General features: G+C 40.4%; 3 protein-coding genes and 1 long non-coding RNA gene across 6 annotated transcripts in view; 1 reads left to right on the top strand and 3 right to left on the bottom strand.

Moving 5' to 3' along the window:
* The window catches only part of mpp2b (MAGUK p55 scaffold protein 2b), a 63,554-nt gene extending 55,719 nt beyond the window's left edge, over positions 1-7,835 (top strand). For all 3 annotated transcript variants that reach the window (XM_049563954.1, XM_049563953.1, XM_049563955.1), the window contains 6 exons: positions 173-275; positions 1,334-1,402; positions 1,492-1,653; positions 4,191-4,393; positions 5,086-5,214; positions 6,943-7,835. In XM_049563954.1, the coding sequence (XP_049419911.1) occupies positions 173-275; positions 1,334-1,402; positions 1,492-1,653; positions 4,191-4,393; positions 5,086-5,214; positions 6,943-7,119 (843 nt within the window). In that variant the 3' untranslated portion in view covers positions 7,120-7,835. The remainder of the gene's footprint in view (positions 1-172; positions 276-1,333; positions 1,403-1,491; positions 1,654-4,190; positions 4,394-5,085; positions 5,215-6,942) is intronic.
* A 264-nt stretch (positions 7,836-8,099) lies between these two features.
* LOC125881045 (uncharacterized) lies at positions 8,100-11,982 on the bottom strand. The gene is made up of 4 exons (XR_007448192.1): positions 11,933-11,982; positions 11,223-11,284; positions 10,905-11,127; positions 8,100-8,774 (listed from the first exon to the last, which is right to left on the bottom strand). It is a non-coding gene; the product is annotated as an uncharacterized LOC125881045 (long non-coding RNA).
* Positions 11,983-12,889: 907 nt separating this feature from the next.
* On the bottom strand, positions 12,890-14,937 carry LOC125880748 (adhesive plaque matrix protein-like). The gene is made up of 4 exons (XM_049563464.1): positions 14,770-14,937; positions 14,135-14,186; positions 13,793-14,048; positions 12,890-13,686 (listed from the first exon to the last, which is right to left on the bottom strand). The coding sequence occupies exons 2-4, from the start codon at positions 14,158-14,160 to the stop codon at positions 13,615-13,617; spliced, it is 354 nt and encodes a 117-aa protein (XP_049419421.1). The 5' UTR covers positions 14,161-14,186; positions 14,770-14,937; the 3' UTR covers positions 12,890-13,614.
* A 575-nt stretch (positions 14,938-15,512) lies between these two features.
* On the bottom strand, positions 15,513-20,479 carry abi3b (ABI family, member 3b). Its single transcript, XM_049563422.1, has 5 exons — positions 20,048-20,479; positions 19,756-19,923; positions 17,938-18,117; positions 17,660-17,739; positions 15,513-16,163 (listed from the first exon to the last, which is right to left on the bottom strand). Exons 1-5 carry the CDS (start codon positions 20,189-20,191, stop codon positions 15,614-15,616), a joined length of 1,122 nt encoding a protein of 373 aa, XP_049419379.1. The 5' UTR covers positions 20,192-20,479; the 3' UTR covers positions 15,513-15,613.
* Between the last annotated feature and the right edge of the window lie 343 nt (positions 20,480-20,822).

Here is a 20,822-nt window from a genome sequence, read left to right as displayed (position 1 = left end):
TCAAAATGACAAATGCAGGTTCAGACAGTTTTCATAAAATCAAACTGGATTAAACTGCGGACTGGACTGGCAAATACAGAAATCGACCCAACTCTTGCTAAGACTGAAGGGTTTTATTCACTGGCTTGTTAGCTTGTTCCCTCATCTTATCTTTTGTGTGTTTACCTCACAGGCCTGTCACATAGAAGGAGGCAGTGCAGGCCTAATTCCAAGCCAGCTGCTCGAGGAGAAGAGGAAAGCATTTGTGAAGAGAGATCTGGAGCTTGCTACCACAGGTACACCTCTCGGCGGCACGCAGCAGAGCAGAGCAGCACTTCTCATTATGCAGATTCGACACAGACTCCTCACTGCACAAACACACCAACAACAAAGACAACATCTGTTCCTCTCCGTATCATACAAGCATTTCATCTGGCGCCGGCCGTTCATCCTCCCCGCACCTCTCGAGTCTGTTGCTCTGTCGGTGAGCACTGGAGAACTGGTAATGAGCGTCGGCGTGACTCAGGCGGCCTGATCCAATCTGCTTGTTATTAAGCCGCAGGGTCTGGCATTCACAAACAGTTCTCCCAGAAAAGGAGCTTTTATTGAGGAGTGGTGATAAGACCCCTGTAAATACAAACCTGATCAATAATCATCTCTTTTCCTATGAGATATGAAGTAAAAAGAGGCTCTGCTCCTTTAGATTTATCTGCTCTGTGAGACAAAACCAGGTGGTGAGTCACAGCCAGTAGCATGCCCTTCACTTGTAGAGGAGAGGAAGATGACAGCCCAACTATACTGCCCTTGGAGCCTGGAAAGGACACATCTGTCTGCTAGCACGCTTTCCACATATTATACAAACAGAGAGCATGATTTGAATAAGAAATAGTCATTTTTGGATGGTGAGGTCTGAAATTGTTGATCCAATTTATACATTAAGAACAACACATCATAATTTAGCACCCTGGATGTAAGGTGCACACAGTATTTGTTGTCACAGCTTGATGGTTTGAATTCTGGCATGAAAATGAAAAACAGAGCTCATGTTTGCTTCTATTTACATCTCTGTTCATAAGACATTCTCCCCCATGGGCTAAATAATGTGCCATATTGAACAGACGGTCACAGGTGTTCTCTGGCAGCAGACTGGTTGTACAGACTGATCAGTGTTGGTGCACAGTGCCATCTAGTGGTGAGGTCTTTCTATACCCTTCTGAGACTTTGGATTCATGAGCCAGCAGACGTTTCACCTTGACAGTACATCATGTAAACAGGGACTTTCTTGAAGTGGGCGGCAGAGATGAGCACCAAAGTTGAAGGTTTTATTGAGTTTGTGTGTTGCTGTCTCCCTCAGGTCCTTTATGTGCTGGGATGGGCGGTAAGAAGAAGAAAAAGATGATGTATTTGACCACCAAGAATGCAGGTACCTTACGAAACAAAGTATAACATCACAGTCTGTTTTTTGTTTTTTTTTCATTATGTTCATCAACCTAATCACTGATTTCTGATTAGAATTTGATCGTCACGAGCTGCGGATATATGAAGAGGTTGCCAAGGTCCCGCCCTTCAGGAGGAAGACACTGGTTCTGATTGGTGCACAGGGGGTAGGCCGTCGCAGTCTGAAAAACAAGCTGCTGGTGTCGGATCCCCAGCGGTATGGCACCACCATCCCCTGTGAGTGCAGCCATTCATCATCACACTAAACCACATACAGTGATACAAAATCCACCTGTCATTTAGTACCTTGTGTTGTATTTGTTCATCATTGCTACAGCATTTGTTGCATACTGTGTAACTTTCATTATTATCCCTGACAGCCGTTAGTCTAGAGGCCATCATGTATCTGTGGGCATGTGTGCATGAGTAAGTGTGTGTGTGTGTGTGTGTGTGTGTGTGTGTGTGTGTGTGTATCTGTACGCAGCTAATCTCACAAATAGCTGGACCAATCAGCCTCATATTTTGTGCGCACATTTATGACTGTATGCTCAAGGACCTCTTCTGGTCTGTTTTATTGACTGCTGACTCCTCACTCCTCTTAACCAGCAGGTGGGAGCATCAAGTTTTGCAGAAATCAGCTCGAAAAAAAAGCCTTACCTTCTGTTGCATTCATCATGACGTCAAACTGATTTCCATAGAAAATTTGGTCTCGTTTTGAACCGGAGCATCTGCAGATTAATGTCGTACCCCATATAATAATGATAATAATAAAAAACTTCACTCACCTTTCAAAGCACATTTACAACGTACTTTACAAAACAGAAGAAAAGACAAAGCAAATAAAACTAGATAAAAGGAATAAAATAAAGTACACATAACAGAGTAAAACACGCAATAATAAAGCAGTTAAAATCATGGGGCAGTTTTAGACAAGTAGGTTTTCAGAGGTGAGAAAAGGAGAGAGGGTTTGCAGAGAGTTTGCAGCCCTGATCTCCTCAGGCAGGTCATTCCAAAGTCAAGGAGCTCTGACTGCGAAGGCTCCATCACCTTTGTGAATTAATCTAGACCTCAGAACAACAGGAAAAGATGCATCTGAGGATCTCAGGGTGTGAGAAGGAACACAGGGCAAAAAAAGATATGTTATATAACTTGGAGCAAGGCTTCTCAGGGCTTTGTAAGTAATCAATAAAATTTTAAAGTCAATTCTAAAAGCAACAGGTAGCCAGTATAGGAAAGCCAGGATTGGTATGATGTCATGTTTTGTAGTCAGAGTCAAGATTCTGACAGCAGAGTTTGGGATGAGCTGGAGGCAGGGGAGGGATTTTTTTTTTTCACTGATGCTAGAGAGCAAGAATCGCAATTGCAATAATCTAATCAAATGGATATGAATGCATACATAACAGTTTCCAGATGTTTGTTGGAAAGGAATTATGTGATCCAGGAAATATTTCTGAGATGGTGTAACCCAGATTGAACTACTGAATTTACATGTTTGTATAAACTGAGGGTCTGAATAAAAAATGATGCCAAGATTTCTGCAATGTGGAGTTATTGAGTGGGACAGAGAACCAAGCCTGTTTGATAGTTGAACGTTCATACTATCTTGTCCTATGATCAATATCTCTGTCTTGTCAGCATTAAGCTGCAGGGAATTCTGTGACATCCACATGTGTGTGTTATGAAGGCAGTTTAGAAGGTTAATCATGTTTTGATAGTTATTTGTTGGATCACAGCTTAAATAGATCCGGGTATCATCTGCGTACAAATGTAAACTACTATGTCTGCCTATAAGATGGCCAAGGTGGAGTGTGTAAATTGACAAGAGAATCGGACCCAGCACTGACCCCTGGGGCACCCCACAGTGGACATCTGTTGCATTAGACCTGGCATCGGCACTGCCCACACAAAATCACCTATCTGTTAGGTATGACCTGAACCACTGATACCTACCCAGGCTTGGAGACGATCCAAAGGATGTCATGGTCAGTAGTATTGACTTAAATCTAGGAGGACACGACTGGATTTATGGCCAGCATTGCTTTATTCATAAGACATTTACAACCTTAACATGTATAGTTTCAGTGCTGTGACAATTCCACCTGTCACAGCTGCACTATGTTTCGGCTACGAGCTGTTTTTGGTCCATCCTCTGAATGATTTCATATACAGTGGAAGCGTTTCAGAAGTGTTCTGCCTGCACAGTTTTGTACACTGGCACATTTTATTGATTTGGTCATTTTACCTTGATACTTGTGCTTCTACCATAATTAAGTGAGCAGGCTATGGAGATAAATGTTTGGTTTTTGGTCTATTTTAGTTGTTTTTATTGTTGTTATTTCCTATTTTGTTGTGCTGTAGCTTACAAACAAAGTTAATATTGTTGAAGGCCAGTTGTGAACCACATGGATCAAGGATTTTGGGCTGACTTTTACTCATTAAGAATACATTGATCCTTACAATTGTAAAATATCCTCTGAAATGCACAGAAGCATGTCTGCTGGAATTACAAAAACTGTCTAGAGTGGCTAGGATCAGCTCGGGCAGCCGGAACGCAGCTGCCTGGCTGAGATCTGAGTGCACTTTTCTAGTTTTGTGTAGTTTTTTACTTAAGTTAATTTCTGTCTTTTTCACCTTAGATTCCAGTCTCTTAATGCTGAAGTTGGAGTGCTTATATCTTTAAATGGTCTCTCTTTCACCTTCTTTTTGTGACTTTGTCCTTGCTTTTTACCTGTTAGTGTAAATGATCTATTGTCTGCCTCTTTTTCATCCCTCAGTCACCTCCAGAAAACCAAAGGTGGACGAGAGGGATGGCCAGATGTACTCCTTCATGACCCGCAGTGAAATGGAGTGTGACATCAAAAACGGTCGTTTCTTGGAGCACGGCGAGTATGATGGGAATCTGTATGGCACTAAGATCAACTCTATACATGAGGTGATCGAAACAGGCAAGATCTGCATCCTGGACGTCAACCCACAGGTAGAACAAACTCCTCTCTGCCTTCAGTCTTTCCTTCTGTTCCTGTGGCATTTAAACTTCTGTCCAGTTTTGTCATGTTTTCCAATGTAAATGATCTAAGTATAAAATTCTAGATTCAGATTCTTGAGTGGTAAAAACGTTTAGACTTGGCACCAAATCTGTGTGAAAAATGGTATCAACCCAAAATTTGCTGCAGCAACTTATGAGACATAATTGAGCGTGGGAATGGCCATTGTGTTCTAAGCCCTTATACACTCTCATCACACTGTTTATTATTTATTAATGACTAGAAAGAGCTGCATCTCAAATTAATCTCCAGGTTCCCAGCTTTCAGATGGTGTATACCACTTCTATGTGACACACACTGCTGACCTGCTATCTCCCACTAAAGATCCCCTGCCCCTCCTAAAAAAGACAAATCTGGGTCCATGGTGGGTCTCAGGGGGCTAAGCTCATCATAAATACGAAAAAACAAATCAAAACACTCTTTTAATGATGAACATTATTCGCTGGAAACACTCAGCTAATCTTATTTACACACATTAGCCTGATAAATTTGGTCGATGAAGATGCTGCATTTTAATCACATTCTCAGCTTTATAATTGCCTGTGAGTTGCAGCTCTTCCCATTGCTTGCTGTGCAGTGATGCGGTGACTGTTAAATGTCTCACATTCATTTGTTTTCTCCAAAGGCTCTTAAAGTCCTGCGGACGTCAGAGTTCCTGCCCTATGTTGTGTTCATCGAAGCCCCGGATTTTGAGGTTCTCAAAGCTATGAATAGGTCAGCGATTGAATCAGGAGTGGTCACAAAACAGTTAACGGTGAGTGTGGAAAACCCATTGTCTCATTCATCTTCTACTATGACAAGAAGGGTCCTACATTAACGCACAGTTTGGAACAGTTTTTGTTAATTCCCATTAAAGGTTGCTGTCTCTGCTGCTTTGTTCATGCTGTTCACACTGGCTTCATGTGGCTTTTTTTGATAGTTGGCGGGTTCATTGCTGATGAGGCCAGACCTCATTTGATGACAAAATGTGATCAAAGCTGAGTGTTAAACTCTTAATGAATTAAATCTATGGATGTGTTTACAAAACTTTAACATCGATCGTTGGTTATTTAGTAACAAATACTTACCTTTGTTTTTCTGATTGCTAAGACACTGTCTCAAAAACCAGATTAGCAAAACATTATTCATTCCTTGCAAAGCAAACAATTATTGTAAAAAAAAACTCTTTCAAAAAATTGTGTTTTCACATAATTACAGTGCACACAAGCCATCATTTGACTATGCACACAAAGCAAGAAGTACACACTGATGGTATAAATGAAAAACAGCATAGCAATTTGGAACAAAGTTGTCACACGTGTAGGAAACACACATACACACAGCTGTCCAAATGTGTAAAGTATAGATGTATATTCTGAACACAACAGACTATAAATAAGTTACATTTCCTCAAAATGTTTTAACACTCCTCGAACAACTAAAGCACAGCAGAGGAAAACAAAAACATTTCAATCAGGAGAGACTCGTTTTTTATGGTTAAAAGAATATTTATTAACATGTGCAAATAAGAATTTAAATGTAGAAAGTCTTTGCCAGTTAGACAGTGGTGGTAGAGGTGGTGCAGATGAGATGACAGGAAGATGGATAAGTGCCGATGATCTGGTTGAGTAGAGGAATGAGCCGTTGTTGAGCTCGTCCTGGACTATGGATATGATGGCTGGAGGTGAACGGGGCGGAGGAGGGCGCAAGAGTTCTGCCTTAAATGACGGCTAACAGTAGCAGGGGAGAGAGCAGATTTTAAATTTTGCAGTGGCATCCTGATTGGCTGATAGAGATCGTGGCAACTCGACAACTAGAAGAGGGAACACCTATAATCAACTGATTAGAGAAAGTGGGATGGAGAGAATTGTGAATGGATGAGCGCAAAGTCTTCCTGATTGAACTTGCGCTGCGCTTCATTTATGTTAGATTTGGCCATTAAACTTAATCCACATCATGTGCAATATTGTCTTGTGCTAGGCAGCAAGTGTGTCAATGTGGAAAGGCAATTACAAACTGCGTGCGTTCAGTTTGGCACACTTGGTAAATGCCTTGGCCCAAAGTGTTAATGTTTACAGAGATAGTGCTTTAAGAGTTACTGTTAGTGTTTAATCATTCAAAAAAATATAATGTTACAGAGAAATACTTTTATTTTATTTTTAAATGATTTAAATGCTTTGAGGGGCTTTAAAGGTCAGTGGTTCTGCCATTACAATCAAACTAAATGTTACATGTTGTACCCTGGAATCATTGGACTGAAATGCATCACATGGCAGCTCATCGTATTAGTAACTGGAATACCTAATGTGTTTGATTTGCTCAGCATAGCAAACAAGAAAGTTGCGTTTCTACAATTATAATTATGTAAACTAATTTGATTTCAGTTGCGCACCAATTTCACAGTTTACTCTGTTCTCCCATCCAAGTAATTGCCTGCTCATTGTATTTATTCCCATCTAATTGTCTCTCTGTCCCGCACCTCTCCCTGAGATGCTCCCTGCAGGACTCTGAATTAAAGAGGACGGTGGACGAGAGTGAGCGCATTAAGCGGGCCTACGGACATTACTTTGACCTCTGCATCGTAAACGACGGCCTGGAAGCGGCGTTCCGAAGTCTACGGTTGGCGCTGGAGAAACTATCGACGGAGCAGCAGTGGGTGCCCGTCAGCTGGGTCTTCTGAAAGTCGCCAAGAGCTCACCAGCAAGGTGCCAGGGGCCACATGTCGGAGGTCAGAGGACGGTGTGGTAGCTCGGGAAGGGGTTGTCTCCATGCAGTCACCGGTGGTGGAGGTGTGTGGTGAAGGGCCGAGCGTCGTGATTCAGTGCAAATGACCAGCCTCATGTAGAGCGTTTTTGTACAAATTTAGTGTTCCTCTGTTGAGCCTAATGTCAAGTTGTACTTTATTTGTTAGAACCGGAATCATTTTATTGACATTTGTTGAGAAGGATTTAGAGTTGACAATGAGCTTTAGTGCAATAGTGTGAGTGAGTGTGTGTGCGCTATCATAAACGTGGACATAGACTTAGAGTAAAGAATGTGTTTTGCAGATAGCAGTGCTCTATTGAAGGTTTTCGTTGAAGGATATTAAACTTTTTAGCCTTTCCTACTTTATGTAGTGTAATGTTTACATTGGATTGGTAGGACAGATTGGTGAGGGAAAGATACCAAATGTCATATTTGTGATAAAAAAAAAACCTCTATATTTTACCATTTGATCATACAGTATGATTGTATGTGTTCAGAAATGTGCTTTACATTGTGCGTCTCCACTCATTTGAAAAACGAACAGCAATAGATAATTTTAAACAAAAACATAAATACGTGCAATACATCTACTCACACACAAATAAACACACAGACACTACAAATATACATTTTGTGTTAATCTTGCCGTCTCGATTTATTTTGTTTCCTTTTTAAATGTTAATTATGTACATTTGTTGTCCTATGCTGGCAAAGCGTCTGATTTGTTGGACAGTGAGAGGACCAGCGAACGAATCAGAGTTTCCGACTAGTACCTGCTTGATTCTGTTGGAGTTGTATTTGTAGCACTGAGAACAACAAAAAAACTGAAGAAAAAACTAAAGAAGTAGCCTACAGTATGCACTGATTGTATAATGAAGGCAAACAAATTATTTAACATTACAGGTTGGACAATTAATGGAGGTTGTCATGTTTTTTTCTTTGTTATTTTTAATGTACAGAAAAGTAAAATATTTATCAGTGGCTTCAAATTCATACTTACTTTTGCCTTAACATGGTTCAAAAGCCAAGGAAACACTATCACTGTACATGTTTCTTCTTAGAAAATAGAGAAAAATAATACTGGCAACTCATTTAATATTTATTTTATTTTCCCTCAAACTTGTAAGTACTGTATTGTAATAAAGAGTATATAGTATAACATAGAGAAACACTTGGTGCTTTGATGATTCTGCTGGTGTGTTGATGCAGTTGGACAACTACACTGTAGTTTTGATGTTCATATAAAAATGTATTAAAATTGCAAATGTCGAGAGCATTGCTTCACCGTCTGCAGTTAATATCAATGCAAATTATTTTTAAGTTAAAATCACAACATAAAATAATTGGCGATAGTATTTTTTCATAATACACATTACACACAAAAACAAAAGAAAGTGCGTCAGCGTTTGTTGGCAGTTAAAATGGAGTGTGTGCCTGGTGTAGCCTCTCTGGCTATGGGTGGTTATAGGTGCTGCTTTCAGATGAAGAGGCTAGTGCTGTGGTTGTCATCTGGTGATGAGGTGTTATATCATACATCTCGTAGGCAGGTAGTGAGTCCACTGGCCGAACGCTCGTCAACTTGGGGTCAAACTGCAGGAAAGTAAAATTGTAATTTAGTGACACAGTCCTTTTTAAAATTACTCGACATTAGTTGATATTTCATATTTATCTACTTTATATTTCAAATCATATAATGATAAAGGATGTAGCTCCAGATCACTAGCCTTAAAAACATCACAGAACATTTTTCAGTGTAAAAGGCAATAGTTCAATTTGGAAAACATACTTATTGGCTTTCTTCAAAGATCAACCCATCTTCCAGAATAAACGTTGGCTTTGTGCGCTTCTTCAAACCACAGGTGTGATACGTTTCTAGGTTTTATATGTTAAATTTGTACATTTCATATATAGCAGACATGTTGAAACTTTACATTTAAATTTTCAGTGTTATGTGGAGATCATTCTGTGGCTAACATGGTTAGGTTCCGGCACAAAAACCACTTAGGGTCAGTGAAACATCATATTTTGGCTTAAAATACCAGGTTTGGTTGCCAATAACATGGCTGGAAATGTCCCAGTTTCTCATTAAATACACAGTTCGGTTGCCACACGCCGAGAAATGTCCTGATGTCTCGTCAAAAATACCTGCTTTAAAAAGGTCCTGGCGTCTCATTAAATATAGCATTTTGTTGCCACAAATACAGCTGGAAATGTCCCAACATTTCATTAAAAAAACCCACAAAAAAACCCACTTTTGTCTCCGCAAATGCAGCTAAATATGTCCCAACGTCTTTTTAAAAATATCCAGTTTGTTTGCCACAAACACAGCAGGAAATGTCCAGGCGTATTGTTAAAAATACCTGGTTTGGCTAAATATGTCCCGACACCTTAAAAATACCCAGTTTGTTTGCACAAACACAGCTGGAAATGTCCCATCTTGTTAAAAAAATGTGCACTTTTGTCGCCACAGACATGGCTGGAAATGCCCGGACATCTTGCTAAAAAATACCTGGTTTTGTTGCCATAAATAAAGCTGGAAATGCCCTGCTGTTTCGTCAGAAAAGACATAGTTTTGTTGCCACAAACACAGCTAGAAATGCCCTGCCGTTTCGTTAAAAAGCAGTTTTGTTGCCACAAACACAGCTGGAAATGCCCTGACAACTTGCTAAAAAATATCCAGTTCTGTCACCACAAACACAGCTGCAAATATCCCGACGACTTGTTAATAATGCCTAGTTTTGTCGCCACAGACATGGCTGGAAATGTCCCGACATCTTGCTAAAAAAATACCCAGTTTTGTTGCCACAAACACACCTAGAAAAATCCTGATGTCTCGTTGAAAATACCTTGTATGGTCACCACAAACACAGCTGAAAATGTCCTGGCGACTCATTAAAAAATACCATTTTGTTGTGATGTATTCAGCTGGAAATGTCCCAACTTCTCATTAAATAAAAGAACACTTTTTGTCTCCACAAATGCTGCTAAATATGTCCCGACATCTTGTTAAAATACCTGGTTTTGTTTGCACAAACACAGCTAGAAATGTCCCACCAAAATGTGTGGTTTTGTTGCCACGGACATGGCTGGAAATGTCTTGCTAAAAGATGCCTGGTTTTGTTGCCATAAAAAAAATGCTGGAAATGCCCTGCCGTTTCGTTAGAAAACACAGTTTTGTCGCCACAAACACAGCTGGAAATGTCACTGATCTCAAACTGTGGTCTGCTGCTTGGTAGCCATCTCACCTAGGTCTCACACCATCCATCATCCCGTCCTCCTGATGAGAAACTCATCTTATATACATGTAATATGAACTAGGTCAGTTTAAAAATGCTGATATGATACATATGAAATGTAAAACTGTCGCATATCCGCAGAAATGTACAATGTCAACGCTTTATTCTGGTAATTTGGGCTGAGATTGATTTGTCCTCATTTCTCATGTCTGCAAATAATATACATTTCCCAAAATGTCGAACATGGTTTTAACAACTGTTGATTTTACAGGGGACATTTAATTTGAATTTAAAAATGTTGACTGAAGAATTGTCTTCCACCAAGAAGTGACTTTGTGACTCTTAATGTCAAAATACTACTGAGGGTTTTAGTAAAAGATGCTCCTAAATGTTAGGAATATTTATGAATACCAGACAAATAGTGTGTAAATCAGTTTGCTGGGATTCAAAAAAAAGTGGCTGACTGTAGTGAGGGCTACGGTACCAATGCGTATGGCGGTGGGTCTCCCACAGGGCTGTACGAAGGAGGGATGTCATGTCTGTCCGTTTCTGCCTGATCTTCAGACAAAGAAATTGTAAAGACTGCTATAGATGTGTTTTCATCTTGCAGTCTTGCGATGGCTAAGTCATATGTTGCTCTCTTCTTTCTTGCGTACTGATACAAGCAGAGGAGTATAACAGCTAGGCACACCACCAAGGCTGGGAACCTAGGAACAGATTTGCATCATGTCAAGACTTTTAATTTGTGTCTCAGGTCAGCAATTCCATTCATTCAAGATTCATTCTTGACTTGACTACTTACACAAGTGGAAAGATACTCGTCCTTGAAGTCATGACTGGAATTATGTCAACCTGCCGACATTACTGTCAGGGATAAAAATCAACAATACAATTATGTGAAACATGGACTTCCATTGACAGTGTGACAGATCTTTGAAATAAGAATCATGCAGACTGAATACAACATTTAATTTACATCCATATCATTGTTAGTTTGCAGTCATGGACAGGCTAGCAAACACCTACAGTATCAGATTGAATACGGTATATACAGTGAAAGAAGAATACAAGCATTTTCTTTAACTGGAACCAAAGCCTGGACATGTGACTGGTAAAAAATCAACAAGTGAATAGGCGTTGTCATCACATGATAATGTGTCACCCTTTACATTGGAGTTTATATGAGCTGACTGGAACAGTTATACGAGACTTACTGTCAAATCACAGAGAATGACCTCAAGTGACCCTGCAGTATGAAACCCTTTGAAAACTGCTCAGCAGTTCACAAATATAAAGGTTAAATTAAGACATAATGAACGTAGAAAAGTAGCTTGAACGATTTTATACTGTCTGTTTAACGACTGACTGTGGACCTTCATCCTATATATCTGTCACACTTTATAGCTGTAAATGAAAAATTTTTAAATTCACATCATTCCAACATACATTATCTTACTGGCATAGAATTGTAAGATAACTAGATCTTCATATCACAGTAGGATGAGTCCTTACCTTATTGAAGAATCCAAAACATACTGTACAGAAGCTGTCCTGCCCTCAGGGTTGCTATCAAAGTATAATGTGTCGCTTAAGGAAGTGCACAACCTGAAGAGCTTTTACAGCATCATTGTCTTTTTTAAAGACACAGGGCTTTGAGGTGTGTTCGGTCTCTTGCATATTTCTCGTGTATGTTGACAGAAGTCGTTCATAAATCTGTTAAACTCACTATACAGCAGTAATAATACTACTACTACTAAGAAGAAGAAGAATAACACATTTTATTTAAAAGGCCCCTTAAAAACAACCAAGGTCATCTTATAGGGTATAAAATCACATACAGAAAAAGAGATGTGAATTGGGCATACACACTAAGAGGAAGGGAAGATGAAGAAGGTGCAGTGGGCACAGTCAGTCAGTCAGTGCATAGGCCATTTTTAACAGGTGAGTTTTGAGATGGGATTTGAAGGATATTATGCTGTCATACTGTCAAATCTGTGTGGGTAGGGAGTTTCAGAGCCTGGGGACAGTGCAGCTGAAAGCCCTGGCACCCATGATGCTGAGGCCTGAGGTGGGAATGGTCAGGAGACCAGCAGAGGAAGAGCGCAGGGAGCAGCAGGGAGTGTACTCCTGGAGACAGTTAGAGAGTTAAGTGCAGGCTAGGTTATGGAGGGCTTTGAAAGTGAGTAGCAAAACCATCAAACAGCCAACGGCATTCCTCAGGGGTCAGTTGTAAGACCACTGTTATACTGTTTTTACTTGCAGTATACAAACTGTGTTATAAAAATCATAGCACTGTGTGGGCTGAAACCCATCTGTCTACTTTGCAGTCTGGAAAACAAAATTCTTTTTTGGCAAATATTAAGCATAATTACGTTTTTACAAATAACTCTAATTCATGAGTATACATTTCTTTATTTTGGAAATGACATGTTAAAAATTAATCCAATTCAAAACAGTTTATTTGTTCCCTGGGGCCAATTTGCACAGGCACATAGAGTATATGACACAATAAAGGAAATTTAAAAGTCTGGAAAAAATGCAAGGAAAGCTGTGAACAGTAAAACATGTAAACAGCTTATGTCTTTTGTCAAAACATACATATGTATGGTGTGGTTTGCTGGGATTTTAACTGGGTTGTCTGTGGAACTTTAGTAGCTGTACCAGTTAAAGATTTCCTTTCAGGTGCCTGGTGGCTTAGTGGGTAGAGCAGGCGTCCCATATACGGAGGCAACGTCCTTGCCACAGTAGCCATGGCCTCGATTCCGGTCTGCAGCCCTTTGCTGCATGTCACACATGTTAAAGATTGTCCTTTCCACACAGTGGATTGTTTACAGGTAGATTAATCATATATATGTCAAAAAGATGTAGCTCTATGAAATAATGCTCAGAAAAAACACTTCAGTTGTAAGAAAGCCAAGAAAAGACTTGTGAAGACATGACAACTGAGGTCACACTAAGGTTTTTAAATTCTAGATACAGATTCAAAGCAGAGCATACATTTGCAAAAAAGGCATTTAAATTGCAAATGCTGGCCCTGATTTTAGTTGTAAAAGCAGGGCTGAAGTTTATCATTAATACAGTTCTTTTCCTGCACATTTTGCGAAGTTAATATCTCTGTTGATTCCATAGATCTGCCCTGTAGTAAAAAGTACAGTATGTACAGACGAGAGGGTATTTGAAGTGGAGGAGGAGGATTAGGGTTGTTCTGAGTAAGGTGGAGGGTCTGTGTATGATGGTGGGAGGTCCGGATAGGATGGTGGATCAAGCTGGAAAAGAGGAGACATGTAGTTAGAGAGGTGATGCAATTGGTTACTGATGATGAAATCTCAACCAGCTCTTTCAGTCCAATCCGTATCATCAATAGAAACATACTCTGTAAGGAGGTGGACTGACATCTCCGGAGCTGTACATCGGGGGGTCTCTGTAAGGAGGCTGAAAATAGGCTTCATATGTGTCCATTACTTCTTCGTCCTCCTCTTCCTCCTGCTCCTCCTCATACAAGGGGATGACGTAAACAGACGGGGAGTAAGTGGGCCTCGACGGGGGGCAGCTTTCTGCTTCTCTGCTCTTCTTTGCAAAATGGCAGCAATAAATCCACATAATGATAAGGGTGCACAAAATGGGAATCCTGAAATAAAGGACAGTTTAATAATACATGCAGCATGCAAACAATGAGGTATACAGTCAGTCAGATTGATCTCAGGGAATACTTACTCCAGCGCAATATATTGGATGATCATGGCAGGGTTTTTTTTAGGTTTCACACCTGAGCAAAATGAGGGGGAAAAAAAACAGATTTAAAACCTGAATATTGTAATATGAATATTGTAGCTCTGTTAGGGTTTGTTTTGCAGTACAGTCATACACAGCGGAAGGTTCAAAGGTAGCTCTTTATCTTGTATCCTTAATCCACATCAACATAACACCATGATCTTTACGAAGATATAATTACTGTGAAAGCTGCACAATCCTGGAATTTCTATCTGACACGGAAGATTTTGTTCTTACTTGCACAATGTCTACATAATACTGTCTACATAACGCTACAGTTCAAAGATAAAACTGTACTGAATGCATAGCCTTCAAGTGACTTTGATAAATAAAAGATTTTAGACTTGAATTCAGATTAAAGTAAGCAGTAGTGAAAGGCAGTACCAAAATAATTCCATTCCATTAGTGATGAATATAATAATAGGCCTTGTACAATAAGACTGTTCCTCCACTTTCAAGCCTCACTGAACAGCCAAATGTAAAAAAACAACAACAAGAAAACAAGAAAATGATTAAATAAGTTTGGATAAGCCCTCCCTGACTAATTTGATATTTTCCATGCTGAATATAAAGCTTACCGTCATGTACAAGCCATGTAGCACAGGTTAAAGAGAGTGTTGACTTGCAACAGAAATTTTATAGCCTCATTGACCTGTTTAAAGCAGCAGAACTCACTGAGGTTACAGGCAGTGACGTTCACTTATCACCACTGACTGACAGTATTGGGCTAAAGGCCACTGGCTGCTAAGGTGACTCTTACTGATTTAAGATTCATTGAGATAAACAACGTAATAAGGAAGGGAAATGGCATTTACACACAAAACACCCTGTTATGGCTTGTTTCTTAGGAATGCAGCTGCAGTGTTGTTGAGACATGTCGGAGGTATCTGTGCTGCAGCAGAATGTTTCACTTTGAAGGAGGATTTTCTGTCCCAGGGAAAATATATATATATATATATGTATATCTGTATATATATATATATATATGTATATGTGTATATATATATATATATATGTATATATATATATATATATATATATGTATATGTGTATATATATATATATGTATATATATATGTATATATATATATATATATATATATATATGTTTATATATATGTATATATATATATATATATATATATATATATATGTATATGTATATGTATATATATATATATATATATATATATATATGTATATCATTTGAGGCTCACACTGCACCATCCAACATACATGAAACAGCTCAAGGTTAAACCACTACACACACTTTTTCAAGCTTTTTATTTATGCTTAACGCTGATCCCACAACAAGGCCCAGAAATATTTCCCATGCTGCACACGTTTTTAACATCTAATGGCAAGCCCAGCATGCCTGCCAGTTATACCTTAAGTGAAAATCATGCAGTAACATAATGTTCATCAGTGTAGGGGAGGGGGAGGTGGTGGAGGTGGAGGTGGTGGCACAATACCAGAGGTGCCAGTTTGAGCGGCTGCTGGAGGTGGAGGAGGAGGGGGTACGGCTCCTGATGCTGGAGGAGGTGGAGGTGGAGGAGGAGGGGGTACGGCTCCTGATGCTGGAGGAGGTGGAGGTGGAGGTGGAGGTGCCCCTCCTGATACTGGAGGAGGTGGAGGAGGAGGGGGTACTGCTCCTGATACTGGGGGAGGTGGAGGAGGAGGAAGGGGCGAACCTCCTGCAACAGGAGGAGGTGGCGGCGGGTAGGCGCCATTTGACGGAGAGATTGGCGGTGGAGGGGGAGGTGGGGGGAGAGATGTGGGTGAGGTCATGGATGGTGGGGGAGGGGGGAGGCTAGTGTCCACAGAGGAAGCGGGAGGTGGTGGTGGTGGAGGAGGCATATTAGGGTCCAGATCGGCAGGAGGAGGAGGGGGAAGCTGGTTGTTGTCCGTGGGGTTGGAGACGGATTGCAAGGTGGGGACTGATGGTGGAGGCACAGCGATGCCAAGACTGGATCTGTTTACAGAAAACAAACCATCAGACACTGGGAGCAGTCATGGCATCCTGAAAATGATGCAGCTGTTGTTTCTTACAGAAAGAGGCAGCCATTTTAGGATTTGTTGTCTCTTTCACTTTCTTGCTGAAAGTCTAATGCTTGTATAGGTAATATGAAGCTACGACCAGAAGCTGGTTAGCTTAGCTTAGCATTAAGACTGGAAATGGGGGGAAACAGCTTCAATGTAGTCTGGCTCTGTCTGAAGGTAACACCTTCCAGCACTACTAAACTCACTAATTAACAGGTTATATCCCTCTTGTGCCCATAAAAATACAACTTGTAGTTTTTACACTTTTTGTATGGGCTAAACAAACAAGAGTTAATTATAACTAGCCTGCTGGTAGGTGTATTTTGTTACCTTCACATTGAGCCAGGCTACAGTCTTTCAGTCTTTGTGCTAAACTATGCTAATCAGCTGCTGGCTATAATGTGTTAGTGAGCTTTAGGGCCCTGACACACCAAGCCAACAGTCGGCTGTTGGTCAGTGTTGGGCTTTCAGTGAGCATTTGTCGCCCTAGTTATTGCGGGATGTTCCGCACCGTTGGCAGTGCTTGGCCCTTGTCGGCCATTTTCAGCTAATTCAGCATGTTAAATCTGCGTCAGAAATGGCACTGCGTGTAGATTAAGAAAATCACTCTGATTGGCAGTTCAGCTGAGTGGATGAGAAGAGAAACAGAAGTGAGGAAAGTAAACAACTAAAGTCAAGAGGGACTGAGATCAGAACAAACTTGTAATATTAGGTAACATTACATTTAGTCACTGAGCTCTTTGGCAAAAACAGTTCAGAAATGTTTGTTATTGTTTGCTAGCGCAGGTAAATATACTTTGTTCTTTCAACATCAAGTTGTCTTGTTAATGTGCCAACTGGCTAACTAACATCTTGATTTGTCTTGACTGTCTTCCAAGTTTCTCTTTTTGAATGATGAATACAGACTACCGCCGCCCCCTGGTGTGTAGTGTTATTTCGTCTCACAGGCACTAAACACACAGGCTAGTTGTAGTAGTCTTTGTGGTGTGTTCAAGTGCCACTTTTTGGCCAAGGCACAGGCAACTTGACGCGATGTACTGGCCGGCCTTTGTCGTCTACTTTGATGTTGATTTGGTGTGTCTGGGCCTTTAGAGGTGATGGTAGGTATTCATTTTCTGATGGCCTGAGCCTGGATAGCTGTTTCCCCTTGTTTCTAGTCCTCATGCTAAGGTAAGCTAACCTGATGCCCGCTTTAGTCTAACATTTAGCAGACACATGAGAGTGCCATTGAACTTCTCATCCAACTCTTGGCAGAAAAGCAAACGAGCATATTTCCTAGAACTGTTTTGTTAGTACATAATGCTTTCAGGCATGATCATAAATTGTACAAGCCCCCATTATAATAAACAGTAGGGTACTTATAGTGTGGAGTGTTTAATAATAATCACAGTGTAACAATGAAAAGGGCAAAGGACTCTATCTACGTACACAGCAAAGTCTGCAGTGCTCTGTATGCTCTCTGTGGTGTCTGCTCTCTTTCTGGGCTGCTGCTGCTGCTGCTCAGTGACCTGTGGGGAGAAGATGGATGAAGGTAAAAAAAAGCATCTTGGCAATGCCATAGTCACCCCAGACACCACACAAGAACTGCAAAATGGAAAAGGGGGAATGGACTGTGCTAAACTTCCTAAATCTACTGGGAAATATTAAAGTTAAATGGATTCAAACTCTGTTTTCACGTCAGTCTTTTAATTTAGTGTCCAGTTTACCACGAAACAGTGTCCAGTGGAGTCCAAGATGGAGTACGATATCGGCATTCTTGAGTAGCTTCTCTCAGGCTCCTTGCCTGAAGCTGGTGGGGTCATAAGCCTGGAACGACTCTTGGTTTTGGGACTAGTAAAAGCACCAATCTCTCTCCTGGACACCTTCTCGAAGTGGATAGCTGCAGCCTGGACCAGAACACAGTGTGAACACATTTTGACACCCTTCAGAGAGTGTTTCTTGTAAATATGTGGCAACAGTAGAGCAAATGAAATATAGCAAACAAACAGACCACAGATTAAAAGTACAACAGGTGACCTGGAATTGGAACAAATGCAGCAATTTGCTTCTTGGTTCCCAAATTTACAACCAACAGTACGACTCCAGATATTTTAGTTTGAATGTAGTGATTTTTTTGCGGAGTTCCTAAAGTTCGCGTATTCCACGTCAAAGAGAGCGCACTTTACTAATTTATATATATATATTTTGTAATTAAGTTTTGTTATTTTTGTAACAAAAATGTAAGAAAAAAAGGGCTGTCAAAATAATGCGTTAATTTCAATCAAACACGCAAAAAAAATTAACGCTGATTAATCGGGTTTCGTAGTGCCCTTTGACCAAGTGAGTCATTGAAGGCCACAGTGACTTTATCACATGACAGAGGCAGATGGGACCATTAATAGGATCACCGTTCTCTGCAATTTCTGCAGTAAGGAATTTTCATACATCGGAGAACTTAAAACCTGAAATATTACCTCAACGCAAAACATTTAGCAGCGAACCCGGAGTTCCATGCTAGCACAGCCTCTGATGCTAGCGTTAGCAGCCAGCCTCGTCAAGCTACACTCAACCAAATGGATTGCAAAATGGATTGCAATGGCCTGCAGACGAGTTTGAGTGGTAGAGGACAGGGAGACAATTGTGTCCAAAATCTAGCAGCTTTACCATAATACATCTGCCAACATTCATTTAAGTTAAAACATTTTAAAATACTTTCACAGCAAAAGTTGATGTATGCGATTAATTTAGATTAATTAATCACAGAGCATGTAATTAATTAGATTTTTTTTAAGCACTTGACAGCCCTACATAAAAAACATGATTAGGAAATGTATGTCAAGTAAAATAAGTCAGTACGGTGAATACATTCATTTATGAATTAACAGTAAATAATTTTGTACAGCTAGCAACATAATGCACTGTAGTTGTCTGCCACAATGACCAAATCAAAATCTGTAGGAAACTGTATTTCTGGGTTTGTTCATTATACTGTTATTTCATCAAACAAAAAACAGAGTAGCGCAACCTTCTATTTGACGCCTCATATTCTTTTTTTGCCAGCTATGCAGAGCTCAGGTGTAGTGGCGGATCTTCCCATTGGCAGCCGCCTGGGGTGCTACCCGGGGAGAGGGGGGCAAAATTGCCAATGTTTTGTTGTTGTGTTGTTGTTGTTGTTGTTTGTTTTTTTGACATTCAAAGAACAGTAAATAAGGGAGTGTATGCAGAGAGTATTGAATAAAGAGAATATTAAAGGTAAATCCAAACCGTGGTGCAGTACAAAATAAGAAGAACTGTAAATTTGCACATACTTTATTCTTTTACAGTTTGTTTTTATTATTATTGCTTGTTGGGTAAGTTGTTTACGTGTGTTGATTTCTCTTTAGCTTTGCTCTTGTTTGTAATAAATACTGCACATATAAAAGACAGTAATAATATATATATATATATTGGGGGAGGCAGGTAAAGGTTGCCCAGGCGGAGAATGTGCTAGGTGCGGCACTGCTCAGGTGTAGCCTACGGTATTGTAGGTGAAAGGTGTTCCTCACCAGTGACAGCAGGTTGACTGAGGACTCCATATCCTTGATCTGCATGGCCTGGGTGTCCAGCAGCCTCAGCAGGGTGCTGGCAAGACTGTTGATCTGGTAGGTCACACTGGCCAGCGACTGGGCTGCCAAACCCTTGGCCTCTTCTATAGCTTTGTCTGTGTCCTCTGCCTGCAAGATTATATTTTACCAAGATAAGTTATACATGGTCTAAAAATCTTTAAAAGCTCCTCGAAAAGATCTGAAAGTATCACAAAGTTTTGCCTTCACAGAGAATGTTATGGGCAGTACTCACCTGAAGATAGTTGTTCTCGCAGTAATCTGCGACGCGGAGGAGGTTACTGTGGTTATCAACAAGACCCTTCCTGGCAGCTGGCGCTTCATTCAATATCTGATTTATAACTTCAGAAAAGTTCTTCTGCTCCGTCATTTCTCCCATTGCCGCTGATAACGAAACCTTTAAAGAAAGACTAACCTAACGCTACTTGAGGAGGATGTAGAAACTTTTGGCAGGAGGCAGTCGAGGCGGGGAGGTGTTGGCTGGTGGTGAACGCGGAATTACCGCAGGGGAAAGATTTCCACAGCAGCTGATCCCAGGGCAGGGCTGGTTGAACAAGGACATCCACTGATACCGGTAAACAAAAACACCTGTGTCCCAAGCACACGCAATGCACCTTATATACAGGTCTAACATCGTTACATCGACAGATAATTTATATAATATCAAATATAATATGACACCAGGTGTGTGCGTGTGTGTGTGTGTGTGTGTGTTAGTGTGTCACAGCTGGGCCACTTGTGTTACTCTTAAATTCCACTAGAGGTCAGTGCAGTCTAGAGAAAGATGCCTCTGTCAAGGTCTGTTGATCAGCCTGTTGTGCTCTGCATCATGAATAATGATGATGATAATAATGGTGATGATGATACATGATGCTATTTACAGTATAACCTAAACACTTAAAAAGCTCACTCTTAGATTTCAGTGTTAGATTAAGAATTCATCATCAGCTGGACAAGATGATGTTTTCCTTCTAAGAACGTTCGTGATTTACAAAATACTCTGCCAAAGG

Source organism: Epinephelus fuscoguttatus, linkage group LG20, assembly GCF_011397635.1.
Source record: "Epinephelus fuscoguttatus linkage group LG20, E.fuscoguttatus.final_Chr_v1".
NCBI classification, from domain to species: Eukaryota; Metazoa; Chordata; class Actinopteri; order Perciformes; family Serranidae; genus Epinephelus; species Epinephelus fuscoguttatus.
This window is presented reverse-complemented; position numbering and strand designations above follow the sequence as displayed.

Excerpts from the sequence above, each read along its gene's own strand:
- LOC125880748 (XM_049563464.1), bottom strand. The coding sequence starts at position 14,160 with ATGATCATCCAATATATTGCGCTGGA. Across the intron at positions 14,049-14,134 it reads ATCCAATATATTGCGCTGGA|GATTCCCATTTTGTGCACCC; the intron begins GTAAGTATTCCC and ends CCTTTATTTCAG. Across the intron at positions 13,687-13,792 it reads TCAGTCCACCTCCTTACAGA|CTTGATCCACCATCCTATCC; the intron begins GTATGTTTCTAT and ends CCTCTTTTCCAG.
- abi3b (XM_049563422.1), bottom strand. The coding sequence starts at position 20,191 with ATGGGAGAAATGACGGAGCAGAAGAACTTTTCTGAAGTTATAAATCAG. Across the intron at positions 19,924-20,047 it reads GCGAGAACAACTATCTTCAG|GCAGAGGACACAGACAAAGC; the intron begins GTGAGTACTGCC and ends ATAATCTTGCAG. Across the intron at positions 16,164-17,659 it reads AGCACTGCAGACTTTGCTGT|ATCCAGTCTTGGCATCGCTG; the intron begins GTACGTAGATAG and ends TTCTGTAAACAG.